The sequence below is a fragment of the Camelus dromedarius genome, chromosome 3 (assembly GCF_036321535.1).
Source record: "Camelus dromedarius isolate mCamDro1 chromosome 3, mCamDro1.pat, whole genome shotgun sequence".
In the NCBI taxonomy this organism is placed as follows: domain Eukaryota; kingdom Metazoa; phylum Chordata; class Mammalia; order Artiodactyla; family Camelidae; genus Camelus; species Camelus dromedarius.
In genome coordinates, this window is record NC_087438.1 from 104970758 (window position 1) to 104985951 (window position 15194).

At 43.7% G+C, this 15194-nt stretch overlaps 1 protein-coding gene across 1 annotated transcript in view; it reads right to left on the minus strand.

The window, feature by feature from the left end:
* Positions 1-11728: 11728 nt before the first annotated feature.
* Positions 11729-15194, minus strand: part of SH3TC2 (SH3 domain and tetratricopeptide repeats 2) — a 57000-nt gene continuing 53534 nt past the window's right edge. The window contains exons 16-17 of the mRNA XM_064484427.1: positions 13604-13800; positions 11729-12683 (exon numbers count right to left, since the gene is read on the minus strand). Coding sequence (XP_064340497.1) covers positions 12492-12683; positions 13604-13800 — 389 coding nt within the window. The 3' untranslated portion in view covers positions 11729-12491. The remainder of the gene's footprint in view (positions 12684-13603; positions 13801-15194) is intronic.

Below are 15194 nucleotides of genomic sequence, written 5' to 3' on the forward strand. Positions count from 1 at the left end.
GTGGCAAAAATTCAACCATGTTGGTGCTTTAAATGCTTGTAGTTATAAGCATGGAAGCAAAGTATCCTCAGGGCCAAAGCACAGAGGTCAAAATGTCTGCCACGTTAAACACGGGTCAAACAGGAAGTGCCAACACAGGGAGGTCAAAACTTCTTACAGCCGTGTTTTGTCACTGAGGATGCAATCATTTGCAGGAGATGCTCTGATGAGGCAAACAAACTGACATAACCACTGCCTTTGCAAAGCTCACTTGGAAAGCCAAGCAACTAGCACACATGATATTATTCTAGGCAAGCTTTAATCCTATAAGGTCAACAAAGAAGTTAACATCTACACCAGGGAGTAAATGTTATGGGGTGAGGGAAGTGAGTGAAGAATTTCCCAAACCTTCAAGAGGGTTCCAGGAGAACTTTCTTTACTTCCTGAACAAGAAGGGTCAATCTCCTCTTTGCCTTCCATTTTTGTAGTCTCAGCAGTTACTTGTTTCATGTTATCTCTAGTGCTAGGCACTGGCTCCTGCACCAGACCTCTGGGCCTCGTGACCACTCACTCTTATCTTGACCTTATCTTCTTTGACAAGGCTGGGGTCAGTGGCATGCCAGAGCTGGCTCAAACCCACTCCTGAGAGCCAAGTGTTAAATTTCAGGAATTTGGTGAGCTGGTTGTTAAGCACAGTCATTATTAAAAGTCAAATTACACAAAGAATATAAACTTATAATTACATATATCAGCTTAAAAAGAGGTAATATTTAAAAGTCATCACTTCCTAATTAGATTGGTAGATTTTGCTACTGAGGCTGTTCACGCTCTTCAAATCTGTGTGGGAGAAATACTCTGTGGTGATGTGCACATCTCTACCCACCCATATTCAGTGACATCACATTAGCAGCCTGAAATCAACAAGGCTGGAGTATTTATATGACAGAAATTTGCAAATGCTACAAACCAAGACCTCACTTACAGCTTTGCTGATTGTCTAGAGTTAAGAAAGTGATGCTAATAATGCATATTATACTTAAAACCGTGTCTGTTAAGTCTACAGCTGTTCCATGGTAATAAGCACAAAAAATGAGGCAACAGTCTTTTGAACTCAGAAAAAAAAAAAGCCACTCATACTGTTGACAAATGAGTGATTTCCAACCTCTTTGTTATTTCACTTTTGTCTTACTTGTTAATGAAAATATCAATGAGTATTCGTGTCAAAACTAATCTTGTTATCCAACTGCAACCATGGTTGGCTCTAGATACAAAGGTTCCACATAAATCACTGAATGTATTGTCTGGGAATCAATTGGTTATATGAAATTTACAGTACAATCATTGATATTTTATTGCTATTTGTAAATTGTGTGCCATACATCCTTTATAAAAGCAAGATGTATGACAACCTTTAGTATGCATACACACACGCACATTTTCTTTTTCAGAAAGTCGGCTGTCACTTACCTCTGATTTATCTCAGAAGCCCCCCTTCTCATCCCACAAGACCACCAGGATCTGCTGCAACCACGAGGCCGTTAGGCCAAGTGAGGTCATGATGGGCCCAGGGAAGTACCTGGAAGCTCCAGACTAGAGGAAAGGAAGGGCAGTGTTTATAGTGAGGGCTGGCAGCAGAATGGCCTTTGTCTGCTCAGGGTCTTTATTTATTTTCACATCAGCCTAAGGCTTTTGACCCCAGTTTGAAGCCAAAGGACAGGAAGAAAGGTCCTTTCTTGTAAAGGGGACTGGCAACATAGTTTAGCTGGCAGAGAACTCCAGGACACTGTGACTCCCTGGCCTAGGACATCTCAGGGCCCTGAAATGTAAGAACTGGAAAAAGAACGACCCCTCTTCTCCCTGGGGGCCATACATTATTTGGAGTCTCTGCAGGAAGACCACACTCACTCTCATACCTCTCTATTTCATATCTGCTGGTGTCCTTCAGGGGACATATTTATTTCACCATTTTATCCATGTATAATTTATACCCTAAACAGTGCCTACCATGCATTCATTCATTCATTCATTTATCCAATAAATCAATATTGAATACCTGGTGTGGGTCAGGCACTATCCTCATGCTGTGGGTACAGGGGTGACCCAATCTCTGACCTCATGGCCTATAACGTCAAGTGGACAGTATGGACATTAAACTGGTTTCACATCCAGTTGGATGCAAAATATAAGCACGCCACATGTTCCGAGCTGAATTCATTATCTTCTTCACATAAAACACTCTTCTCAAATGCCTGTCAATAGAACCACAGCAATCACAGCCACCACTTACACAACATGTACCAGGTACCAGTCTAAGCACTTTAAGTATATTAACTCATTTAATCTCTACAAGAACCCTGCAAGAGAAATACTGTTACCACCCTAACTTTACCAAGAGCTTTAAAAACTTCTCTGAGGTCCTACCTTTGATAAAACAGTGCAGTTTTCCAATGGTACCACAATTCATTCTGGGTAGGATGTTCGGGTGAAATAAGATCAATCCATCTGAAGCTCCATGACATTTAGCAAACGTCTAGCTTCAGTTTTATGAAATAACTGCGGTATGGACGAGGCTTAGATTTGTATCCCGACTCAGTACTCGTAATACGGACTAGGCTTAGACTGGTCTCCTCACTCTGCCACTTTGCACCTGCAGGACTTTGGGTAAGCTAACCTCTCATTTAACCTCCCTAGACCTGTTCTCTCATGTGTCCTATTTGAACAATTACAGTACACAGTTACTTCCTGGGTGGGGTGAGACTGCGTAAGAGGAGCCAGTGATATAATGGAAGCACACCTGAAGCACAATATCTGGAGTTTAAGTGCTCAAATCTCAGCTCTGATGGTGAGAATGATGGAGAGGTTCACCCGGGGACCCTGGTCCACCCAGGAGCCCATGGCTTCATGATTCATGGACTGTGACGACCTTGCTCACTGGAGTGTGAGGTGTTTGATATTGGTTGGTTGGATAGATGGATGGATGGATACATCTTTGTTTCCACTGTCCCACAGGAGCTACCCTCTGACTCAGACTTTCCCTCCTAGAGCTTCGCACGTGGGTATCCACTCCCCTCCCAAAAGACCAACAGATACTCAAAGGCAGAGACTAGGTCTTCCGTCCTGCATCTCACCACACCCCCAATTTATGATTTGTGAGTCTGAAACAATCTCTTCCCAGTTAGAACACAAAATATCCTAAAGGTGTCCCCTGACCCTAGTGCCCTTTCTCCCACAGAACCTTCAGCCCTGAAGGGATTTCCTGTGATGCTTGGTAGATGACTGCTGGTACAAATAAGGTTTCTTGCTCCGAGCTTTTCTGGTCATTCCCCTCCTTAAGACAAAGGGTGACCATCAAATGTTCACAGGGCAAATCATTCCCTTCAAGATCCTAAGTTCTAAAGAGGAAATGTGAAACCAGAATTACATAGTTATTAAAAGCACTGATTTTCAGGTCAGACAGAACTGGTTTTGCATCTCTATCAGTGTCTTAACTACTCTGAGCCCTGATTCCTTCATCTGGAAAGTAGGGAAAATAACACCTTCTTTGTAGGGTAATTTGGAGGATCCAGTCATATACTGCAGGTGAATTACTAAGCACAGTGCCTAGTAAAGAGGGCAGGGGCTCAGTTAAAGACCATGATTATCCCTAGTCATAACTGCTTCCTCTCTGAAAGCTGGGAAGAGGTCAGCGCATCTACAGCAATTCATTCTAAACAAATGAAAATTATGCTTATTATTCTCAATACTCTTACCCTATCACCTAATCCCCTATGTTACTCATGAGCAAAAAGCAGGTAGATTGTGGTTTTAATACTTTCTCCCCCTCATAAATGATATGAAGGGGCCACGACCTGAATCCAAAGTTTCATTCATTCATTTTTATTAACCCATTCACCAAACCTTTACTGAGAGTCTACCATGTGTCAGATATTGGTAACAACTCAGGAAATAGGAAGGTAAGTGACCAGACAAGGTCTCCACTCTTAAGAAGCTTCCGATCTAGGTGGTGTACGGGAATTTTTTTTAAAGCCACACAGACAGTATAATTACAAACTGTGATAAGTGCCCGGAAGGAAAAATACAGGGATCTACAAGCACATGTAAGAGGAAGAACCTAATCTAAGGATACAAGAAGAAATAGAGAGAAAGACAAACTTTATATAACAGGAAAGAAAAGAATGCTACAGGACTTGGGAGAGGGTCAGACTGTCATAATCCCTTAGGACTTTAAACAACCAAAATTGCATACCCTCCACGTCATCCTTCTGTTCGGCTATCCTTCCCTCCACCCACTAGAGTCCCAAAGCTACATGTCTAGGACAGACAGAAGTCCGTTTTGTTTGTTTCATGAATAAGTATCTGTTTGGTCACTGGGGTTACCATGCAGCTGTTACTTCAGCCTGGCCCTTGGCAGCGCCCTGGGGAGGAAAGCAGATGTAGCTGGTGTCACTGCTGTCTGGGACAATACACAGAGACGTCAGGGATGTTCCTATGAGCATCTCTATGAAGCAGATGTCCAATATTTCCCCAGATGAACAAACAACAAAGTTCTCAGCTTACAAGAAAGTTCAAGAACAAAAATGTCAACTTCACACATAACATTTGGCCCAGGCCAGAAAGGTAAAGTAGTTGAGAGTCATATACATCATGTTTAAATATCATACTCTAGATCTGAAAGGTTAGAAACAAAGGTTAGAAATAGAAGAGATTGCCTATTTTAAAAATTATTTCCATAGAATTTGCAGTAGGTACAAATTTGCAATTCCAAATAAAATAAAATAGGTTAAGAGAATAGATAAGCATTCTTAAATATTGTGAATCAGTTTACAAAAAAAAAAAAAAAACCTGTTTCTAACACTGTTTATGCGTAAGAATTCAAACATCTCAACATGAGCATGGGCTTCTCCCTGCCTGTTTGTTTCACAAGACACATTTGGAGGAAGATGGTATCCCCACCAGCTTCCCCAGGATATCAAAAGTAGGTAATTCTCTCACATCTGTGATGTCCTTTCTGCTGCTGCCATTCAAGCCACAGGTACCATGATGACTGAGACCCACAAGGCGCCATCCACCTGGCTGCCTCAGGTGTCCGCAGTCTTCTGCTATCAGTTTAGGGATAGATCTCCTGCAAATTCACCCTGTGCTCCCCCTGGAAACTTTAAAATCTAATTTGTAGTTTGCTTTGGCCTATCACCACTTTGCCATTATAAACTTTCTATTCCTCCTTTCGTTTTCCATTTGGGAAAGATGATTTATCCTATCTTCTAGACTGTCATCTGACTGTGGTCAGTGATAACCTCCATATTTTTCTCAAGACCTCCTAGAAAAATCAGTTCTCTCCAATTCTGTTCTAGAATAATTAAGTTTTTGACCTGCCAGAACCTCCACATTGATTTCAGCCTAATATTTCAGGCTGCTAAAACAAGTTTTAACCTGCTTCTATTCATGACCACATTAGTGATGGTACCTGTCCCAGAGATGTGTCACCTGACACGGTCCCACAAAATCACGTAATGGCTTCACAGTCTACTTCCAGCATCAGGAAGACATGAGTTCAAATCTCGCTTCAGCCACTTACTAACTGTGGACATAAGCCACATCCACTTGCTGAACCTCAGTGGAGATAACAATAATAGTATCTTCCTCGAAACATTATTGGATTACATGAGAGAGTTCTCAGAAAGATCTTTCACAGGGCCTCATATGTAATATTCATTCAAAAATGTCAACCATTATTTTCATTTTGATAGGTATACATTCTCTGGTTTCAATAAAATTGTCCATCAAATGATATATAAGAAAGAACAAAGGCCAGAGCCCTCCTGTGCCTTTTCAGAGAGCCCCTCCAAGGCCAGCACTTTTCAAACTGCAGGTTAGTGAATCTGGAAATCAATTTAGTAGGTCATAGGCTGGATGTTTATAAATTAGAATAGAATGTTTTTAATAATGAATAGGATGGAATAGAACGGTTCAAAGTGCGTTTAATGTCGTAAGCACTACGTGGTATTTTGTCAAACATATGTATACGTTTATGTGTGTGTGTGTGTGTGTGCATATGCATACTGGATACAACATAAAATGTAACCCTTATTGTGTGTCACAGGAAGAAAAAAAAAAAAATTGAAAGCCACTGCTGTAGGCTGACCCAGAGCTCTTAAATACATCCTTTGGTAATTATCTGCTATTTAGGAGAGGCTTTACTGCCCCCTGCTGGAGCTCTTGATTTCTGCCATAGAGTGGCAGAAGCCTTGCTTCTTACCCATGTAACTGCAGCCATTCTCCCTGTACCCTGTCTACAAGCTCACCTGGGGGAATGCACCCCTTGAGCTATTGTGATGCCCTGGGCAGTGAGTCCAAGGCAGCACTAGAAGTGGGAGCTGGAGTTCTCACTTTTGAAATAATTTTGAAAGCACAGTGTCCTTCCCTTGCACAGTCTCCTGGGAAACTGAGCTGAGTGGCCCTGTGACTGAGCCTCAGCCACACATGGCCCCACCTCTGGCCCATTACATGTCACAGCTGGGCAGAGCCTCCCCAGCCTCTAGCAGCCATCTGTCCCTGCTTCTCTGGACAGACTATACCCCTTAGAGGAAGGTGAATTGACTGCATGTTCTCAGAGCTTGGACTGCCAGCAGCCTCCATCCTCTAACACACCTGAGTTCTGAAATAACTGACTAGGGTTGGGGGAGCAGAAGGGTGCAGACTGGAAAAAATATATGCTGTCCCATCCAAGAGGTAGGCCTCACTAAGAGGTCTTACCAAGAGGTAAAAGCCCCAAGAGAACTGCACCCCTAACACACATCCCTGTCTTCGTACATGGAGCCCAGAACCAGATATGCTTCCTAAGACTCCACTTAGTTCTGCTTCAGTATGAGAGCTACCATGAATTGAGGGCTTATACCTAGTCATCCACACTTGAGGTCTCAAGTAAAACTCCAAGAAGAGTCAAAACTGAGGCTGAAGAGTGTAGAGTAACTTGCCCAGTCACTCACCCAGCTTCAGACCCAGGTGTCCTTGAATGCAGGACCAGCATTCCCAGCAACTGCTAAGTCTCGTTGCGCTTTTGAACTTCAAGGCTTACACCAAGAAAGAAACAAAATGTGACTGAATTGCAAAGTGGTAAATAAAACTTAGTATGAAAAAGAGTTAAGATTAAATCTTAACTTTAAAATAAATAAAGGGTGGGGTCATAGTAGGCATTCTTTAGAACATAAACCATTTAATTAATTCACTTTAAAAACAGACTCATTTGTTTTGAGTCTTGAATCAAGTTTCTTTCTTCTTTGGGTAAAGATTTGTCCCCATAGATGTGCCTCAGCCATTTTCTCATCTATGAAACAAAGAAAGTAAACAAATCTATCAGATCATCTAGCATTCACATTATGTGCCAGGCACTGGGTGTGCTCAGAACTTTTACATGTGCTGTCTGATATAATCCTGACAACACTGGGCTCAGAGAAGTTAATTAACTTGCTGAAGGTCACACAGCTACTGAGACAGATGCTAACCTGTATGCCTGACTCCTTTGCACCCACCAGGAACTGCTGCCTGGTGAGTATAGAGCTCATATCCTTGAATTTATTCTTCCTTCCTTTCCCTGTCCACACATCTCAATGGGGGCAACTATCAAAAGGGAAGGAAGTCAAGATCATGAAAAACAAGGAAAGACTGAGAAACTATCACAGACCAGAGATGTCTAGGGAAATATGACAGCTAAATGCAATGTGGTACTCTGGGATCTTGGCTCAAAAAAAAAGGACTTTACTGGGAAAACTGGTGAAATTTAAATAAAAGCTGGAGTGTATTGTTGCAATAGCCACGTCCTAATGGGTCTCCCACCTTCCCTCCTGCTGCCCTGTAATCCAATTTCATGCTGCTTCCAGATTCATCTTTCCAAAGCACAGATCTGACCCTGCCTCTCCCTCCTGCTTATAACCTTTTCAAGGCACCCCCTTACCCTCAGTGTCTGTTTCCAGCTCCTCTCTCCAGCGTTTTCTCTCACTTCCCTTCCCTCCCTCCCTGACTCTGCTCCAGCTTTGTTCAACTCACTGCGGTTGTCAGAAAACACCAGGCCCTCTTGACACATTCCTTGTCTGTCAATCCCCTAGGCTGCCATTAGAATTAAGCAGATCTCTCTCTCTCTCAGGATTCAGTTTAAATGTCACTTCCTCCAGGGAGCCCAACCTAATGTCCTCGCTCCTGTGCCTGGGTTATGTCCCCTGAGTTCTCACTACACTCCGTAATTAGCTCCCCTCACAATGCTTCCCATCCTGGATTATATTTATATCTGTCCCTTCCCTCTTATACAACTGAGTCCCCACTTCCCTGAAGTGGGAAGAGTGTGCCCAGACTTGGCACTGAACAGCACTGACTCTCATTGTGAGGAGGTCTGTCGTTCAGGCGGCTTGCTCTGTTTCCCTGATTGCTCAAGAACAACAGTATTAGTCTGTCTTCAACACTCCCTGCCAGTTGTTAATCTCTTTATTTTCAAATAATGCCAGATCAAGCCTAGGCTGGGCGCTTGGCATAAGCAAAAGGATCTAGCTTGAATTTAGCACATTGTTTTGTTTCCACTGTATTTATTTTTATTTATGAAATTCAGTTTATAGAAAGCAATAAAAGTCTTTTTTTCTACATGGACCAGTCATCCTTTATAAAATTAATTTTGTATGAGTAAAGGAAGTAAATCCCTTTAGAAAAAAACTGGTAAGTGGCTGTTCAGGTGTCGCATATGGTGATAAATGCATGTGTGCATGGCACGTGCATACATGCACACATCCATGCATGCACACATATACACATGCATGCACACATGCATACAACTGTGAAAGTCACCCTGAATGAATTACATTTCTGCAGCTAAGTCTATGAGTCATGAGATCCAGGGTACTGCAATCTTTATCACAACTACCTTTGTGGTTAGGAGAAAATTTAATTTTCTGCTTCTAAGTTTACTCACCTGTAAAAACAAGAGAATAAAATTGGGCCATAAAAATAAATGATTTCATCTCCCAGATACAAGTCTCTCTTCCTGCTCATACGGCATGGAAATAACATTGCTGAAAAGGAACCCAGAGGAAGTCACACTTTCTATATTAGAGATCAGACATGTGAAGTGTACAGAGGTTAAGTGACTTGCCCAAAGTCATATTGCAATTTAATGTCAAATTTTAGACTAAAATCCAGGTCTCTTCACCCCGTGGTGAATTGTTTCTCCCTCTATTTCCGAAACTCTCTACCTCTTTATACCTCCTTCCCCAGATAAACTTGTCAAATGAGTTACATTTTGCTTAACAAAGCACAAGCAAACACACACACACATACAGACACAATACAAAGACATCTTAAAATTATGAAAGAGCAAATAAGAAAAGGATAAAAGCAATATTAGGTTTCAAAGCATTAACACGGTTGGATAAGGAAGTAATATACCTGAAAGCTGAGAAAACATGTTACAGGGTTTTCCACAGTGTTGTAAGTCCTTCTTAGTTCTTTATTTAGATTAGATGCAAGGAGCCAGGAGCCAGGCAGACCACTAAATGTGGGGGAGGATTAGGATAAAGAGGGTAAGTGATTCATCTTTGGCTGCTATATACATATAACAAAACCTGCTTAAACAGAGACCACATCCAAACACCATTTCACTCACTCTCTGTGGATCATGAAACGCAGCATCAGCATGATTCCAGGGGATATAGTTACCACATTTTTTAAATCGGATTTTCAGACACGTTTAAAGACTATTTCAGCAGAGTAATTTGCATACAGGATGTATTCACTGCAATGATACAGAACAATGTTTTTCTCATTTAAAAAAATAGTTTTATCCTTGTCTTTGGAGATGTGCTAAACATTTTTATAACTGACCTGGTTAAAGGCAAATTTACCAGATTTATAGGTAAACCAAAGTGCACAGTATCAGAAAATTTTACCAAATTTCCCAGTGAAATCTAAAATGGATAGTTATTATGCCCTTCACCTAAATACATACACACACACATATATATATATATGTACTTATGTGTGTATGTATATTTGTAACAATTGAGAAAGATCCAATCAAACAGATTCATGTGAGAAGAGGTCTCAACTGATCATAAGCTCAATGTGAGCCAATGGTGAGACACAGCTGCTGGAAAGAAGAAAAACCTTAATGCAACGTTAAAATAGTTACATGTAGTACAGTAATGAACCTCTGTACTCTCTGCCCACCGGCACATACCAGTTATAGCAACCATACTCAGGGGGACAGAAATTGGCATCTGGCCAGAGAGAGTAATAGGTCAGTGGGGAAAAGGGAGAGGGTCTGTAACCTGAGACAAATGGGGAATGGTTCATGGCATGGGTCCCAGGGCCAAGCAAGCCTTCTTCAAATACAAGATGCACAACCATTCTGGAATGCACGTGCCCTTGTTGGTCTCCCTGGAATGAGGCTGAAAGGACTCTGCATGGGAGGTCAAACTCATCTTCAACATTCCTCCCCGCCTGGGGATTTTATGGTTTGTGGTAAGAGCAATACCACATCTGTCTTACTTGGTAGTGAACTAGGTCACTTCATTTCCTTCCTGGAGAATAATACTCTAGAGTCTAGGGTGTTTTGACAACCAACAAGCTACTAAGAGAAAATAAGATATACTGATGTGTACATAACCTTGGTGAGTAGAAGATGCAATGCTGACTCAACTCACCCCCCTCCTCCCACTCCACCCCACCACCAACCATTTGGTTGGCCCAAGCAGCTCAAAAGTAAGGCAGAGGGCCTGACAGTAAAATCTAAGCTGTTGGGTGTCAGGTGGTGAGCCCTATGGCCAGATATTCTTGTATGTTCCCGTATTTTAGAGCAAAAGTGAACCACCTCCATCAGGCTCACTTGAGATGTGCATTCAAGATGCATGTTCCTAGGACATCTCCTAGATCTACTGAATTATTGGGGTAAGAACCAGAAGGTTCATTCTCAGCAAGCTCCCCAGATGATCCCTTTGCATACTCTGAGAACCATGGTCCCTGGACAGTGCTTCTCATGCTTTAGTGAGCCTTAGAATCACCTGGGGAGTGGGGTAAAGCTAGGGCTCCTGGGCCCAGAGATTCTGCTTCAGAGAACTCCTGATTCCATTATCAAAGAATTCAGATACTGTGGTAGGCAGCTTCTGAAACAGCCCCCAGTGACTCCCCACCTCCTGGTATTCACACCCTTGGTAATTCCCTCCCTTTTTGAGTGGACTAGACCTAGCGACTCACTTACAATGAATAAAACAGGCAAAATTAGTTGGATGTCACTTCTGAGATTAGTTAGGAGAAGACACTGACTTTCTGTCCTGGCTCTCACCCCTGTCCTTCTCACTCTGATGAAGCAGGCTGCCATATCATGAGCTGTCCTATGGAGAAGCCCAAAGGGAAGGGCCTGTGGGCATCCTGTGGCCAACAGCAAGAAAAGAAGTTACTCCTGCCAATAGCAATGTGAGTCTGGAAGGATCCTTCCCTAGTTAAGCTTGAGAAGACTACAGGTGCAGCGGACGCCTTGATCATAGCCCTGTGAGCCACCCTGAGCCAGAGGACCCAATTAATTCACACTTGGATTCCTGCCTTCCTGCAGAAGCTGTGGGATAATGAATGTTTCAAGCCACTGGGTGTGTCATGCAGTGACAGACAACTAATAGAGAAGTTTCGTGCAGGAGCAGCCCTGGAATCAATACCCCTTGGGATTTAACCTTCAAGTCTCCTACCTCATCTCTCCCTATTATTAAGGAGACACATGTGTGAATAAACATAAATGAGCAATATTTAATGATATACACTATTTACATGTAATTTAGGTCATAATTTTCTTAGTGCTCAATTTTTAAGCCTTGGCCCTTGGGAAGCTTCCCCAGGGTGTCTGGGAGGTTATGGGAGGGCAGAGCCTCAGGGCAGGATGGAGATGGTGAATCCGCATCAGACCTCACCCCCTATGCCTTCCAACTGGCCATTCTGAGGCTGTGTCTTTTGAGCTAAGAGCATTGAATCCCTGCCTGCCAGTCCCTATGAGCAGGAGTGGCATCTCCTCCGGCTGGAGAGAGAGAAGAAAGAAATGACCAGTTTCTCTGCTGGCAAGGGGAGGGTTGTCTTTCCCTGAGAAAAGTCAGTGAAGGGAACAAAGTGCAATCTGCTTGCTTCTCTCTAGTGCAGAGCCTGATTTCTCCACTGAGGGAAGGGGACAGCTTTTCTAAGGGGCAAGGATTCTCATTTCCTCTAGAACTGTGTGTCTAGAAAATGCATTTCACGGTCTGTATTGTGGAAGGGCCACAGTCTACCGGAAAGGCTCTACCCACAAAGCCAGGACTCCTAATCCCTGCTCCACCATCCACTCCTTGTGGAGCCCAGAATGAGCCCTGTCCCCTTGCACTATGTTCTTCCCACTGTGAGCCGAGAGGCCGGGCCAGGTGATGAATCAGATCCCCCAGATTAGTGTCGAAGAGCCTAGGGCAGGGAGGTAGCTTCTGGCCATGGCAGCTGGTCAGAGATGGTTTAGCTGTCCTTACTCAGAGAGCCAGGCCCCCTCCACTCAGCCACCGGGCCCTCTCCGAGGAGCGCCCAGAGGGGCTGCTGTGCCACAGGGGGCTCCGGCAGACGTTGTTCAGCCTGGTCCTAATGGTGTCCTCCAGCTCCTCGTCACCCAGAAGGATCGCTGCGGCCAGGGCCAGCCAGAAGTACTCAGTGGCATCGTGGGCATCCTAACCCCGTGGCATGGGGGCAGAGAAGAGACAGCATTAGCCGACATTTCCAGGAGAGGCTGGGAGGTAGTGCTGGGAACTCTGAGAACACTGGATTTTGTCTGCCCGACATCCTTTCCCACTCCCTTCTCCTGGTTCCTTGGGGGAACTCCCCTCGCCCACTCTGCTGCAGTTCTGTGACATTGCTAACCCTGGTGGCCCTCCTCCCCAGGCACAAGGGTGGCACCTTACCCAGGCTCAGACAATCGTGAAGCAGCATCACCTTGGGCACAGAGCTTCAGGAGTGTGTAAATGACTCAAGCTGACCTGTCCCCAGGGCCTTTCAAGTGTGACCTAATAGACAAAATGGTCCCTCACCCTTTTAGATGTGGGCTTGAGCCTGCCAGTATCTGGAAGGGAAGAGGCCAACATACCAAGAGAAGTAGAAACATACAGAGCCAAGAGATAGAGAGAGAGGTGGGGAAATTCATGATGACATTTGAGTACTAGCAGCCAGAAATTAAATTATCTGAAATTAAATTTATATCTGAACTTCCCAGTTCCTTGAGCCAATAAATCACCTTCTTTATTTAAGCATGTTTGTTGTTTGTTTGTTTGTTTTCGTTTTTGTTTTCATTAAAGTGTAGTCAATTTACAATGTTGCATTAATTTCTGGATGAGAGACGAAGTGGCCACAGAAATCACAGCAGGGAAAGGAGGGAGAGGAGCTAGGAGCTGTATTCTCAGCAGAGACAGGAGCCTCCTCAAGGTCTCCAAAGGGACTAAGTGGAAAGAGCTATTGTGTTCCCAGAAGAGCCACTCCCCACCCTAAGAGACAACACTCCCCATCTGTCCCTCTCTACTCTACCCTGAAGGCTCAGGGTCAGGGAAGAATATAGGTGGACAGCAGCTCTTGGATGAACCTGGAGCCTGGCTCTTACCTTCAGCTGGTGGTAGGTGAGTCGGCCCAGACGATAATACACCTTGGCGTAGTATAAGGCCTCCTTGGGACTCTGCAGCCAGGGTGGACAGAGGGACAGAGTCTTCAGGTAGCAGTCCTCAGCCATCTCGTACATGTGCAGCGAGTGGTACACAGTAGCCAGACGGTGGAAGGCCACCAGCTCCTGCCTCTGATCTCCTAGGAAAGGAAGACTAAGAGAGATAGCCTGCAGCTGACACTTTACAGCATTGGTTCACTCATTTACTCTGTACAATCTCCTGGAGGTCTCCAGGGTATCAGGGACTAAGCTTGGGACACAGTAACCAAGGAGAAGAGGTCCTGCCTGCATGAGGCTTATTATCGCACAGGACACAGACATCCCTCAAATAATCCCACAAAGGTAAAAGCACACCTGTGATACGTGCTGCAAAAGAAAACACAGGGATCTATGAGAGTGGCTAATTGGAATACGTGTGTTGACGAGGTTTTCTGGATGATTCCTGAAGAAAACTTTCTCCGTATTGCAGATGTCCCTGTAACTCAGGATTCTGGGGAAAAATTATTTCCAAATCCCTGTGATGGGACAGGTGACAAGACTAGCTTGATAGAGTAGCTAAGAATTCCCGACAGTGAGTAACTTCATGTAACAAATGTCTTCTCCACGTGAAAGTCTCTCTTCAGAGAGCTCTCCGCGACTGCCATGAGGAGTCGCCACCCTCTGACCCTTCACCAGCTTCTGGTCTCAGATAAGCTACTCACTTTTAACTCATGCTTTAGAACCCTGGTGTCTAATGAATCCAGAACGTGTTGTTTTGGTTTTTGGTGGGTTTGTTGTTTCAATAACTAACTCCTTTAATACAAAGTAGCCTTTTAAAGAGAACAAAGGCTTCCAATTTTGTTTCTTGAGTATTTGCAAGGTGGCTGCTTGATGCAATCCAAAAATATCACTTTTAAGCTTCAAAGGGCCAAAAGCCAAAACTAAAACCGGAAAATCCAAGGGAGAGAAAACTCTCTGATATGGAAGAATCCAGTCACAGGGAAGTGCATAAAAAGGTGGATATAGCCTCCTTTCAGCTTCCATCCAGGGAAGGATAAAGAGTACTCCGGAGAGAGCTGCCTGGGCCCCCAAGGCCTTCCTGAGATCAGCAGACAGCCACTCAAATAAGGTTTTCTACAGTAAAGGGAAAGGTAGGAAGAGAAGAGAGAGAGCTCTGAAGTACAATTAGACACAATAAAGTCTGGTTCCATCCACATCTCGTGCCCTTGAGACTGCCCAGAAGTCCCTTCCAGAATCATCACAGAAGATTTCATTTGCCCCTACATCTAATCAAGGCTCCTCTAAGCAAACCTGCTTTTCCTCAAGTACCAACATTCAAGATGAGTTTATCTTTCTTTATTCTGCCTTTTTTTTTTCTGTCTTAAGGACTTATATTGTTTCCCATTAGCTTTTGTTGTAAATGCAAGCTATTTCAGCTCCTTGATGAGTTAGGTCATTGGTAATCTGACCTTCATTTACATTTCAATTCCATATGGAAAATGTGCACTTGACTAATAATTAACCAATTAAAAAGTTAATGCACAGTGCTTTTGTA